Consider the following 14,262-nt stretch of genomic DNA (forward strand, 5'->3'; position numbering starts at 1 on the left):
GTGTTTCGGATACTGTGCTAGGGGCTGGGATCACAGAGACAAACATCAGACGTGATCTTTGTCTCATAGCACTTACAGGCTTGAAACCCAAATCTGTTTCTATTATTTCATTCCTGTAGGAAACCTTCCAATCTGGAAACTATGTGGCCTCTCTGGAGCTCTATGAATTGTGAATTTACTGTGTCTTCCCTCCCAACTGTGGCTGCACAAAAAGTCAGATTTGTGGCTCACCTTACAAGCAAGTGTGTATAGGTGTGCCTTTTAGCTTGAGTCCCGGCTTTTTAAAAATCTCACAATTGTTCTTTTCTGTTTTACTGTTTTTAAAAATGCCTTCCTGGATGCTTTTTAATGGAACAAGAATATTAGCAATTGTAATAGTTTGCTAGGGCTGCCATAACCAAGTAGCACACACTGGGTGTCTTAAACAGCAGAAATGTAGTTTTTCACGGTTCTTGAAGCTAGGAGTCCAAGGTCAAGGGGTTGACCAGGTTGATTTCTTCTCAGGCATCTCTGCTTGCCTTACAGATGGCTGTCTTCTCCCTCTGTCTTTACATGCTCCTTCATCTGTGCATACTGTCACCTCTTTAAGAGCGTTTTCTCCATACACAGTCACATCCTGAGGTACTGGGGTTAGCACTTCAACATATGAATTTGCAGGGAACAATTCAGCCCATAGCAGTTATTAAAAAAAATTACCCTCCCTCATACATTTCCTCAACTGTAAAATGGGGATTAAAAAACGATTCCCTTTCTCTGTGTATGATTATTGTGAGGATTATCTGAGATAAATTCAAATCAGTTGCCTAACACAATTGAGTCAATAATAGACATTTTGCAGTCATTAAATATGTTCTTCTGCTTTTTGGGAAGGGGAAAGAAATTCTGAAACTGCTTGATTAAAAAAAAGGGATACAAATCTTACCTACTAAGGTGATAGTGTGTAGATATTTTATTTTATTGAGGAATATTGGGGAACAGTGTGTTTCTCCAGGACTCATCAGCTCCAAGTCGTTGTCCTTCAATCTAGTTGTGGAGGGAGCAGCTCAGCTCCAAGTCCAGTCACCGTTTTCAATCTTTAGTTGCAGGGGGCGCAGCCCACCATCCTATGCGGGAATTGAACTGGCAACCTTGCTGTTGAGAGCTTGTGCTCTAACCTGCTGCGCCATCCTGCCGCCCCTCTATCAGTGGTGGATACAATACAACAATCAATAAACTACTGCTATACACAACATGTGGATAGGTGAATCTCACAAACATAAAGGAACCCACTCACAAAAGAATGCAAACTGTATGATTCCACTTACATAAAGCTCCCCAAACAGGCAAAATTCTATGGTGCTAGAATCAGGATATTGGTTACCTTTGGAGAGGTAGAAGAGGATACCAGGGAATTTCAGAGGTGATGTTCTGTTTCTTGATTGAGCTGGACACTTACAATTTGTGTACTTTTCTGTATTTATGTTATACTTAAATTATAAAAAGCTTAAAATGTGAAGAAGTTTATGTATTGAATTTTTATATATCATTGCTTAAGTTTAAAAGTAATAGCACATGATTATTTTAAATGAGACGGAAGCAATTATCTTAGAATATATAGCTGCTTCAGTATGTATTAATGTATCTAAATGTATACCTGCCTCCACAAAAAAAGGACACACCCACTGAGTCTCCCACCGTTTTTTTTTTGGTTCAGTATCTTTCTTGTACTCTTGCTTGTCATTTAATTACAGAATTGTATTCTTAGCAAACAAAATAGTACCGTATGCAGTATAGCTTTCCTGTATTTAAATCTAAAGTTACTTCTCTTATAGAACTTCTAAGATATCAAAAATAATCAAGCTTAGAACTATCTGTATAATATGACCTCTCTCTTTCTCTCTCTCTCTCTCTCCATCTTTCTCTCTTTCTTTCTATCATCTATCTAGCATCTCTATACGTATAGGAAAAACTTGAAAGATATAAGCTACAAGCAAGCTTTTTTCTGAGAAGGGGATAGATTTTTATTGTGACTTTCATACTTTTAATATTTGAATTTGTTTACAATGAGCATTTAAGATACAATTTATCTTTAAAAAGATAAATTTTAAAAGAATTAAGTAAAAAGATAGATCTTAGTTCTTTAAAAATTTTATTAGAACTAAAAAGTCTCAACCACGTTTTCCTTTTATACTTCCTTATTAAAAATGTATAAAACCGGGACCGGACCGGTGGCTCAGGCGGTTAGAGCTCCATGCTCCTAACTCCGAAGGCTGCTGGTTCGATTCCTACGTGGGCCAGTGGGCTCTCAACCACAGGGTTGCCAGTTCAATTCCTCGACTCCCGCAAGGGATGGTGGGCTGTGCCCCCTGCAACTAGCAACAGCAACTGGACCTGGAGCTGAGCTGCGCCCTCCACAACTAAGATTGAAAGGACAACAACTTGACTTGGAAAAAAAAAAGGCCTGGAAGTACACAGTTTCCCCAATAAAGTCCTGTTCCCCTTCCCCAATTAAAAAAAAAAAAAAGAGCTCTCTGTATAGCATTATTTAAAAAAAAAAAGTATAAAACCAATGTTGAATATTGCCAAGAAAAACTCCATTGTAATTCTTTAAATTCCTATTTAATATAATCACTTAAAGACATAAAACTTTGATTTATGTTGCTTTGTTCTCTTTTTCCAAATTTTCTATAGTAAGCAATATTACTTTTATAATAAAGAGTATTTAAGGTAGGCATCTCTTTTTAAACATGTATTGGGGTGACTTTCATTAATAACATTATGTAAGTTTCAGGTGTACTATTCCATAAAACATCACTTGTATATTGCATTGTGTGCTCACCACCTAGAGTCTACTCTCCTATCACCATGTAGTTGACCCTGTTTACCCTCTTCTACCTCCCCCCTCCCCTCTTACCCTCTGGTAACCACTATACAGTTGTCTGTGTCTATGAGTTTTTTGTGTTTGTTTGTTTTGTTTCTCTGTTGCTTTCATTTTATATCCCATATAGGAGTGAAATCATGTTTCTTGTCCTTTTCTATCTGACTTATTTCACTTAGCGTGATATTCTCAAGATCCTTCCATGTTGTTGCAAATGGCAGTATTTCATCTTTTCTTATGGCTGAGTAGTATTCCATTGTGTATATATACCACATCTTCTTTATCAAATTATCTATCACAGGATACTTAGGTTTTTCCATATCTTGGCCACTGTGAATAATGCTGCAGTGAACACAGGGATGCATATGAGTACATATATCTTTATGGATAAATGTTTTCAAAATTTTCAAGTAGATACCCAAAAGAAGGATTGCTGGGTCATATGGTAGCTCTATTCTTAATTTGTTGAGGAACCTCCATACTGTTTTCTATAGTGGCTGCACCAATTTACATTCCCACCAACAGTGTGTGAGGGTTCCTTTTCCCCCACAACCTCTCCAGCGCTTGTTATTTCTTGTCTTGTTGACAATAGCCATTCTAACAGGAACAGGTGTGAGCTGGTATTTCATTGTGGTTTTGATATGCATTTCCTAATAGCTAGTGAAGTTGAGCATTTTTTCATATATCTGTTGGCCATTTTTATGTCTTCTTGGGAGGAGTGTCTGTCTGTTCAGGTCCTTTGCCCATTTTTTAATTGGATTGTTTTTGTTGTTGAGTTGTATGAGTCTTTTGTATATTTTGGATATTAGCTCCTTATTGGAGGTGTTGTTTACAAATATCTTCTCCCACTTGGTTGGTTGTCTATTTGTTTTAATGATGGTTTCTTTTCCTGTGTAGAAGCTTTTTAGTTTGATATAGTCCCATTCATTTATTTTTGCTTTTACTTCCCTTTCCTTTGGAGTCAAGTTTATAAAATCTTCCCTGAGACCAAGGTCCATCAGTTTAGTACCTATGTTTTCTTCTATGTATTTTTATTGTTTCAGGTCTTATATTTAGACCTTTGATCCATTTTGAGTTAATTTTTGTGTATGTTGTTAAATAGTCTAGTTTCATTCTTTTGCATGTGGCTTTTCAGTCTTCCCAGTACCATTTATTGAAGAGACTTTCTTTTCTCCATTGTATGTTTTTGGTTCCTTTATAGAAAATCAGTTGCCCATATACATGGGGGTTTATTTCTGGGCTCTCAATTAGTCTGTGTGTCTATTTTTCTGCCAATACCATATTGTTTTGATTGTTGTAGCTTTGTAGTATAACTTACAATCAGGGAGTGTGATACATCTAGCTTTGTTCTTTTTTCTCAGGATTGGTTTGGCTATTTGGCGTCTTTTGTGCTTCCCTACAAATTTCATGATTTTTTTGTTCTTTTTCTTTGAAAAATGCCAGTGGGATTTTGATAGGGGGGGGGATTGCATTAAATCTGTATATTGCTTTAGATAACATGACCATTTTAAATATGTTCTTCTTCCCATCCATGAACACGAAATATCTTTCCATTTTTTTGTGTCTTCAGTTTCTTTCAATAATGTTTTGTAGTTTTCAATGTACAGGTCCTTCACATCCTTCGTTAAGTTTATTCCTAGGTATTTTATTATTTTTGTTGCAATTGCAAATGAAATTTTTTTCCCCTGAAATTTCATTGTTAGTATATAGGAACACAGTGGATTTTTGTACATTGACTTTGTACAACTTTACTGTATTTATTTATTGTTTCTAATAGTTTTTTGGTGGGACAAATCTTTATTTTTTCAATTCTTGCTCACAAGCTTGATATGTTGTGGTTTTAAAGGATTTTCTCCACAATATTTATTGTTCTTTTGTTCCATCTAGGAAGGGAAAAGCCAGAGTAGAAGCTATATAAAGTTATTTTGCGAGATGGTTATTTTTCTAATGGTATTATTCAGAATTGCTAAAAATATACACAATAGATCTTGAGGAAAATGCAAACTGCTGAAATGTGGTTCTTTTAGTAGAGCATTTTTCCTTCCAAAGTTAAAAGCCTTTGACTCTTGAGTATGTTCCCAGGGGTATGTGAACTTCCCTCCTTTTCCTCCCCAAACTTCCTAATTACATTTTCAGATTGTGAAATTGTATTTGTCCTTTGTATACATAAATATACAAACTATTTTAAAATAAAATTTCATTTGGTGGCTGATTAGTTTTATGCATTTGAAGTGAGTGATGATAAGAGGTCACAGGTCTTGCAAATATCCCTGGAAATTAGGAAATTACTTAGTGATCATGTCCTTATGACTAGATTCATTCTCACTTGGAAATATCTTAGCTTTCACCTTCCTCCACCCTTCCGCAAAGTGTTTTGACGAACCTAGTTTAAGGAAATAAAATCTGAAAAACTGGAGGTTTATTTTTCTTTAAAAATATAAACCAAGCTCGTGTTAGTATTTTTCAGACAATTAAGAGCTAACATCTAAGGGCTTGGTTATAGTTCTTTTGCTGCTGATTAGGTATTCCTCAGTGGTGATTAGGGAATGTACAAATGCAATCATTTGGTAGGGCTTAATCACTCAGATGAGAGAGAAGTTAGTTACCCAGAAAGTGAAATTGAAGCTTGTATAACTTCCATTAACTTTATTTTTTTAATAGCAAAAAAAAAAAAAGAATAAAAATTTTTGACTAAATTAGGATTATTGAGTCATATAAGATAAATTGTAGTTTAAAAGAAATAGAGAACCTGGGGAAATACATGAATATATTGCTATACTATTTCTTATATTCGTAATGTCTGTGGTACAGATAGCTTATGAATAATTTGCTCTTATCATACCAGGACAGATTTCCCTCAGAGAAAGGGAGTACGAAGTGCTATTTAATCAAGTGCCTTTCCTTTTTCCTTTGAAATGGGTGGCCGAGCACCCCCTATTATGGAAAGGGGGGAGGAAGAATCTCTTTTCCCAGGTTTAGTACTTTACTCAAAGTTGAGAAGAGAGACATATGGCTGTACTTTTGATTTTTTTACAGGTCATTCAAGGCAAGAGGGACTGGAATGCATGTATATGGGCAATACCGTAGATTTTCCTGGTGAGATGGGTTACAGGGCCTGAGTTCTGAGAAGGAGGCCTGGGGAGTGGGTTTGAACAACTCAGAATGATGAGCTAGGAATGTCTGTATGGGGGGCCGACTGGCTGTTCGGGTCCAGCACCATAGGGTGGCATGATTCTGTTAGGCTAAGGGGCTGTTCTCCGCGTGTCATTCACAAGCTCAGCTTTTTAGGCTTCTCCAGAGGACCAGCCTCTTCTTGGGGATTATTTTATGCTAATCAGATTCACGATTGCTAATATATAGTTGACCCTTGAACAACACGGGTATGAACTGCATGGGTTCACTGTAAGTGAATTTTCTCCCCCCAAAAATACTTTAGATGTATTTTCCTTATGATTTTCTTGATAACTCTTTCTCTAGCATACTCTTGTAAAAATACAGTATATAATACATGCAAAATATGTGTTAATTGACTGTTTATGTTATTGGTAAGACTTCCAGTCAATAGTAGGTTATTAGGAGTTAAATTTTTGGGGAGTCAGGAGTTATATGAGGATTTCTGACAGCACATGGGTTGGCACCCCTAAATCCCACGCTGTTCAAGGATTAACTATATCAATCAAAATGCTATTACCTACCCCAGCCTTCCAGCCCAGAATCCTGGGTCTTTATTCCTAGGGTGACCAACTGTCCCAGTTTGCCTAGGATTGTCTTGGTGTTAGCATTGAAAGTCCTACATCCAGGAAAATCCCTCAGTCTTGGGGAAACCGCAGAGTCCCAGAAGGATGGTTGATCACCCACTTTACTTCCCTGAGCCTGTAGCAGCTACATATGGGACGAGGGGAAATGCATTCTCACTGCCACTGTGTCCCTGCAGTGCAGATGATAAACGGCCCTCAGCCCTTGCATAGCAGTACAACCCAGGATGCAATTTCAGGGAGGAAGAATGTTGCTGCATCTCAAATGTGCCCAGATAGTACTGTTCTGATGATCTGTTGCTGTGTAACAAATGACCGCAAAATTTAGAGGCTTAAGACAATGTTACTTCATTCTCTCTCCTGGTTTTTGTGGGTCAGGGATGTGAGAAAGGCTCAGCTGCCCGTTCTGGCTCCCTTAGCACCATAGTGGCTGTCACTGGGACAGGTGGGGATGGTCAGACACCTCTGTCTTGATATGTCAGAGCCTCTCCAGGTCGACTCTGTGTCTGGGCTGCTTTAGGCTATCTCATGGCACGGCTGCCTCCAGGCAGTTTGATACCTACCTAGCTGTTCAGGGTTCCAGAGCAAGTGTTCCAGCCAGTGAGTAAGAAGCTAGTTCGAATGTCACCTAGGATATTATTACATAGCATCATTTTCATAGTAGTCACAAGATTCAAGGGGTGGGGGGCATAGATCTTATTTCTTGATGGTTGGAATGTCAGTATCACAACACATTGGAATGGAGAGGTTATGCAGCCATCTTTGAAAAATACAGTCTGCCACAATTACCTTGGCCCAAAAATGCAATTTTCATTAATAAAAGTAGTGAAGTTGTTAAAATATAATTTTTTCCCTCATGAATTTTTATAAAGCAATTTTCATTTTGAATGGAAACAAAGATCAGTCTGTAAATTTTTTTCAGTTGTTCTGAAAACCCTTGCTCATCATTGTTTTACTGGAATGAATATCTATCTATCTATCTATCTATCTATCTATCTATCTATCTATCTATCTATCTATCTATCTATCAGGTATATGCCCCCCATCAAAAAAAAGCCAACTGACCAAGATAGGTATAGCAAAAGTTCATATGCTTTTGTCATAAGAATTTTAGGGGCTGTGTGTGTGTGTGTGTGTGTGTGTGTGTGTGTGTGTGTGTTGTGTGAGTTTCTATGCACATATGCTGCCTAGGATGGGGGAAAAGAAAGGAAAGAGTAATTGGGAGAAGAGAAGGACATCAGTAGCACAGGATGACTCAGGTTGAAAGGAGGTGTTCTCAGCGAGAAAGAACTCTGAAGACTTTGATGGCTGGAGAGAAACTAAGGGACAAGGGCAGTGGCAGTCATTTAGAAGTGAAGGGCAGGTATACATATAGCATCACTTTAATATGATCATCTGATTTAAAACGTGGATACAAATGTTCTGGCCCAACTCTCTTAGACTGTCTCCCACTGTGATGGTTAAGCCCCATGAATTACTCTTTCTGATAAGTTTCCAGCTTCTCTTACTTCCAGGTAATGGAAATTTGGATTTAAAAAAAAAAATTGTAAAGCAGTTGAATGGAGAATTTGCTGACAGCATTGTGTTAGCAAAGTTTCAGGAAGGCATGCTTCAAATCTTAATTTTTTAAACTGATTTTTTTTGGCTTGATATGTGTTTACTATTCAACTTTTATGATTCTTACATGAATTCTATTGTTTTGTCCTAAACTCATTATTTTATTGAGGAAAATTTCAAAAATTAAAAAATTTTTATAGCAGAAAGATTACAACTCTAAGCCAACACTTGTTTAAACATATATTTTATGTGTTTGGATTGTAGAAGTACTGTAACACGGTCCAGCTAGACTCTGGGATAGATTACCGGAAAAGGGAACTTCCTGCTGCAGGAAAACTCTACTACCTGTAAGTTTCTTTTATTTTTTTTAATTTGCTAAGATTACTATCTAATAATAAATCAGGAAAAGATGAGAAAAACGAGCAGAGTAATTATTAGAACATGAGAGGCTAGTTCTGAAGCCTGTGAGTTTTGAAATACAAAATGTTATAATATTAACTTCTTTGAACTGTTTTTTGCCGTTCACATTTGCATGATTTATAACGTGTGATTGGATGAAACCCTAATTAGTTTTTGGGGGAGGAGTGATGACAGATGGTTAGAAAGTAATGAGTATCCTCTTATAAGACACTCTAATATTAAGAGAATATATTGTGCTAAAGTAATTAATTATTTGTGGACATCTTCTGACAAATGTGCCATTTCTATTCCCTGAAAATTGTTGCCTTATTTTGTCAATCTGTTTATATTTATCATTGTTTATTGACTTCCATATATAACTATTAAAATATGTATACACAAGTACAAGTGAATAGATTTTGTCTTTTTTTATTTTTTTTATTTAAGTATAGTTGGTATACAATTTATACTGTGTTATATTAGTTTCAGGTGTACAATATAGGGATTTGACATTTTTATACCTTACAATGTGATCACCTCACTAATTCTAAATATCACCTTGCAAACTTATCACAATATTAATGATTATATTCCGCTTCCCCTTTTTTCTTTTAAAAGCAAAAGCTTTCCTGAGTAGGACCAATTTGTAACAATACGTGTCTTCAGCACATGTAGTTAATGCTGAGAAACAAACATAGTTTGTTTTAAAATATCATTTATGAGAACCTAAAAAGGAAAAAGTGCTTCAGAAATGCAAACTGTTGTTTAGTGTATGCGGCCAGTGTTTGGCACAGGGTTCTTAGTAAATAGATCTGTCTAAGGGCTAATTGTGATTTAACTCAAAGGCATGTTTCTGCTAATTTAAATTTTGATGACAATGTGCATGTGAGAGTTTCAGAAAACTTCTCGTGTCGCCACCTTGTAAGTAGAAGGACTCTACTGTTTTTGAAGCAGAAATTAGCTAGAAAAACCACATAATTAAAATTGCATCCTTTACACTACACCAAAAGGACTAGTTTATTATTCAGATTATAATGATTATTTATAGGAGGTTCTTCATCTGTCCTTAAGTACTGTGTCTTTAAAGTACTTTACAATTTTAAAAAATTCTTATAGCGCTTATTTTCTTCTTTAACTTGTCCCCACCCCTAGTTTCTTTTATATTTATGTTTTCTGGACTCTTTATTTTCCTGATATTCGCAAACTTTTCCTGATTCTTTGCTACCTATTTCTTGATATTCCAGATGTATGCTATTTAGAAATTAATTTATTATTATTCTCTTTATTCTATTAATACAAAGAAGGTAGTCCTTGTTCCCTCTTTTCTCATGAAATATATCTGTATGTGGAAGAATTAAAAAATGTTTTTAAGATTATTTATTGTTTTCAGTTACAGTTGACATTCAGTATTATTTTACATGAGTTTCAGGTGTACAGGATAGTGGTTAGACATTTATATCATTTAAGGAGTGATCCCCCCAATTAGTACCCACCTGGCACTATACATAGTTGTTGCAACATTATTGACTATATTCTCTATGCTGTACTTTACCTCCCTGGGTTAAAACATTCTTCCAATGGGAAGTTCCCTAAATAAAGATAGTAGTGTGGGTCTAACTCATATTTGTTTCATAATGCTAGAGCAGTCTCGGTGGAATTTACACATGACAAGGCTGTTTTGCATGGAGTGTAGCTGTTTTCTCTCTGACCTATCTTGTGTTACCCCTTCCCCTTCCTGATAAAAGTCATGCAGTTCTAACACAGTTAAATTCAGGTTGTGCTTAAAACATGCACTAGAGGAAGACAGAATTTAACAATACCCCAGAGTCCAGGAAACTAGAATCTACAAAGGATTCCATGAAACTCTGAAACAGCTTTCTTAAAATACAATCATTTAATCCTCAAGGAACATAGATTTGGTCATGAATTTAGCATCAAAAGGGCTTCACCTATGGTAACAAAGAAGAGAGAGTTTGGGGACACACCTAAGTCAGCCAGAGGGTAAGGCAGACATGAGCCCCAAAGGAGAATTGAGAATTAAAATCATCTCAGAAGGGGGAGAAGAATACTAGGTACCAAGACGAGTTGCTAAGGATATAATTTATATTGTTTCACATGAGACTTTGGGTAGAACTTCTTTTATGACAGAGTTAAAAAATGGCCCGGGGTCATGTTAACGTTTCTGATTGAATTCTATTTCTTTTTATCTTATAGGAGAACATTAATTTTCACCTACCACAGATTGTAATGTGCCATGCTGTATGTTGCCCTATAAGCAGTGCTTATTTTATTACCCTCTGCTTAAACATTTGGAATTGGTTCCTGAATATGCAAGTTCAGACTACCCCCTTGTCAATTTCACTAGCATCCCAAATGCCTAAAAAGAAAAACAAAAGTTCTAGCTTCCCCCCAGGGGAACACCAGGCACTATCTCAGAATTTCATATAAGCAGAATCCCATATATGATCTTTAACTAAATAGAAGTATTTTATTAGTCTAAATTTCCAAAAGCCAATTAAAAATGTCCCAAAACACAATCCAAAAAATATCAAGAATTACTAGAAATTTAAAAGACAAGCCAAAATTTAACATGGAACAACTTCTATGGTTTATAATATTGTCTGGTTTATACAAGAACGAATTCATACAAGGCATTGTATGTTTGTATGTAACCTATCTCATTTGTAGTTTTATATTCCACTACATTTAGAAATCCTAGAGTAACTTTATAAAATAGATTCCAGATGTTTTTAGCCTATCCCAAGAAGTTTTCAATCTCATATAAAACAAACTCAGAGAATTTAAATTAGCAAGTTACAAGCCACAGAGAGGAGTGCAAACACCCAAACTTTTGCATCGATTAAAATACCCCATGCGTGTCCAGTTTTTCATTCTGTTGTAACTACATAGTCTCCCCAGAGATGAGCACAAAGTCATTTTCTTGCAGGTTGCTTGGTGGATTGGGCTCCATAAGATCCTCATGTGTGGAATATAGTTTGCCTAAATCCAAACAGGGCAACCAAGCACCAGGCTTGGACTAGTAATTTACTTTGAACTGCCTGGTGTTTGTCAAAAGTGGCCCTATCCCCTGCCTTCCAGAGAATTTAACTGCTTCAGATTTGCTCTCTGCTCAGGGGCAGGTGACACTACAAGTTACCATTTTATATATGCAATGAGCATCTCTTTTCAGACAGGAAACACCTGCTGAAGGATGCATGAGTATGCCCCAGGCCATTTACTGTCACTTCTGCGAATGGTTACGGTTCCCTGGGGATAGGAAGTCAGATCACCCTGGACCCACCCTCTCTCTCTCTCTTCCTTTTTCATTCAGAAACTGAGTAGGACAATTTTTCTACTAAGTGTGTTGAAGGAACTGGGGTTAGGGGGTGGGGAGAGGGTTCCCATGCAAACACCATATCTCCATCATACTCCCACACAAGCACCTCACCATCAGCATAGAAGCCATGGCCTCAGTGGAAGGTTTTGAACAGAACTAAAAGGGATAGGGGGAGGTGTTGGAACTGGGATTTGATTTTACCCAGCTTAGAAGCGAATAGGTTTACCTGTTCTTGTTTCATGGATGCTGGCAGAAGACACGAGAGACCTGGGTGAGAGGCAGGATTTTATTACTCTTGGTACAATCATGTTGTGTTGATTCCCTCCTTGCCCCCTACTCCCATTGGGGGGGTGAGTTTTGCTGAGGGCCCAGATGGACGCCTGCATAGGCAGTGAACTGTGTTATAGGAGAGGAACGCCGAGTTTGGAGAATATGCTATTGTATAGCCAGAAGTAAGCAAGCTTGCTTTTTGTCTCCAGGTATGCATTGCCTCATCCCTTCAGGTTTCTTGCTGCAAACCCAACCTTGAGAAATGGTTAGGGCCTTGCATTCTTGGCATACTCAGCAAGATGTATACTTGTAGGTGAGGGAGAGACCCAGGGAGGGGCTCCCTCTCCCAACAGGAGACATTTAGCAGGTTTTTAACCTTAAAGAAGCCAGACTTTCTCCCTTTATTTCACTTGGCTCCTATCCACTTAAGTCATCCACTACTTCAACAAAATTACATCTGCACACATTATTCAGTTAATACTTTAGTTAAATTGTTTAAAGACTATTTCAATTCCATGTATATGGGAACTATGGATCATACTGAAAATGATGAAAAATGTAAGTTACAACTTTTCAGACACAACCCCAACATTCACGTTTTTACCTGGTAATGTAGTACATCTGTTTGAACAGATTTTAAAAAGAAGTTTCTCCTTAAATACTTTTATCAGTGGAAGTTTCATGTATCAAGTACTCTTAATCTTTTACTTGCGAAACATCTATTCCAAATAAGGAATCATGTCTGAGAATATACCTTCGAACACCATTTAAAAAATAGTCTGTTGATTAAAAAAAACAAAAAACCACACAGCTTTAAAGTTATAGCTCTGTTTTAAAAGGTCTGTGAAAACAAAGACTGGAACTCATATAAGAAATGGAAACTTCCTCAAAATAAAAAACTTCTTGTTTCTTTTTTGTGATATTCCCTATAAACATGCTCCTACCCTCAACGGAGAGAAACAGATCAATGAAAATTTAAGACATTTTTTAGCTCGACTGTTACATGTTCTCATACCTAAACTTTGGTAGGGTTCTATCTTCTGCCTGGAAAGTTGCCACCCTCCAGTTCAGCAGAGTCTCTAGGACATTCCTACCCCCGACCCCATCATTACCATTCCAGGTGTTTCTGACCCAGACATTGGATCTATAGTTTCAGTCTTAGTTTTTCTTACCAGTTAGAGTACCAGCCCCATCATTTCCTGTTTCTGTTCCCACTGAAGAACCTCTGAGACATCTCCCAATAGAAACAACATGAGAATTGTTAAATCTAGCCCCATTTCTATTAGACTGTAATTTGTTTCGGTTCTATATACTGGACTGTTTATAGTCCCCTCGCAGGCTGTCTGCATACTCCCTTGAAACAATCTATTTCTCATCATCTGCAACAAAGTTTTAAAAAACTTATGCTAACTATGGATGTGCTGTGCTCCTTTCTCCTTCAGTTCCCTGAATTCTCTCATGGATCTTTTACATTCATATCATTCCTACTTCTGACACTAGTTTGCATGGTGTCACCATGGAACTGTGATGGTATTAAAAGGTAAATACCCCACAGTTCAAGAATGTAATATATTTAGCTGCAAAGGATACAGAAACATTGGGAGATAGCTGCACAGAACAGAACAACATAGCGTGTTCTCATTTGCAGTTGTAAGTTCTTCTTGCCTGTGAGCGTCCACTAGCCAACAAACAGAGCAACTGACCAGAACAAAGATCCCATCCATCACCTTCGAATTCTTGGCGAGTCTGGCTGTGTGCCTGCCTGCTCACCAGGTACAGTGACCAGGTGCAGACACTGAGACATGCCTAGTTTATTATCAATTAGTGGGAATCAGAGGTCAGTGTTACATCCTTCACAACACTGACACTAGGCCTTCCTGAAATCTATTCCTCAGAGGGCAAGGGACCGACTTTCTGCCCCTGGAAATGAGAGAAACTGTCTAGTTTCACGGGGGCCAGGCAATTGATCTGGTCTGTCTTTCAGTCTGGGGAAGGGAGGAAGATTGTTGGGGACATTTTTGATGTTTACAGATTAAATTTTATCCTTCTTAGCATCATGACGCAGAACATACAGGTGTAGCTACTTA

The 14,262-nt window shown here is 37.3% G+C and overlaps 1 protein-coding gene across 3 annotated transcripts in view; it reads left to right on the forward strand.

Moving 5' to 3' along the window:
• AFG1L (AFG1 like ATPase) overlaps nucleotides 1-14,262 on the forward strand; it is a 193,543-nt gene that overhangs the window by 114,103 nt on the left and 65,178 nt on the right. For all 3 annotated transcript variants that reach the window (XM_019735074.2, XM_074333372.1, XM_074333371.1), the window contains exon 8: nucleotides 8,434-8,516. In XM_019735074.2, the coding sequence (XP_019590633.2) occupies nucleotides 8,434-8,516 (83 nt within the window). The remainder of the gene's footprint in view (nucleotides 1-8,433; nucleotides 8,517-14,262) is intronic.

The sequence above is a fragment of the Rhinolophus sinicus genome, linkage group LG05 (genome assembly GCF_036562045.2).
Source record: "Rhinolophus sinicus isolate RSC01 linkage group LG05, ASM3656204v1, whole genome shotgun sequence".
Classification (NCBI taxonomy): domain Eukaryota; kingdom Metazoa; phylum Chordata; class Mammalia; order Chiroptera; family Rhinolophidae; genus Rhinolophus; species Rhinolophus sinicus.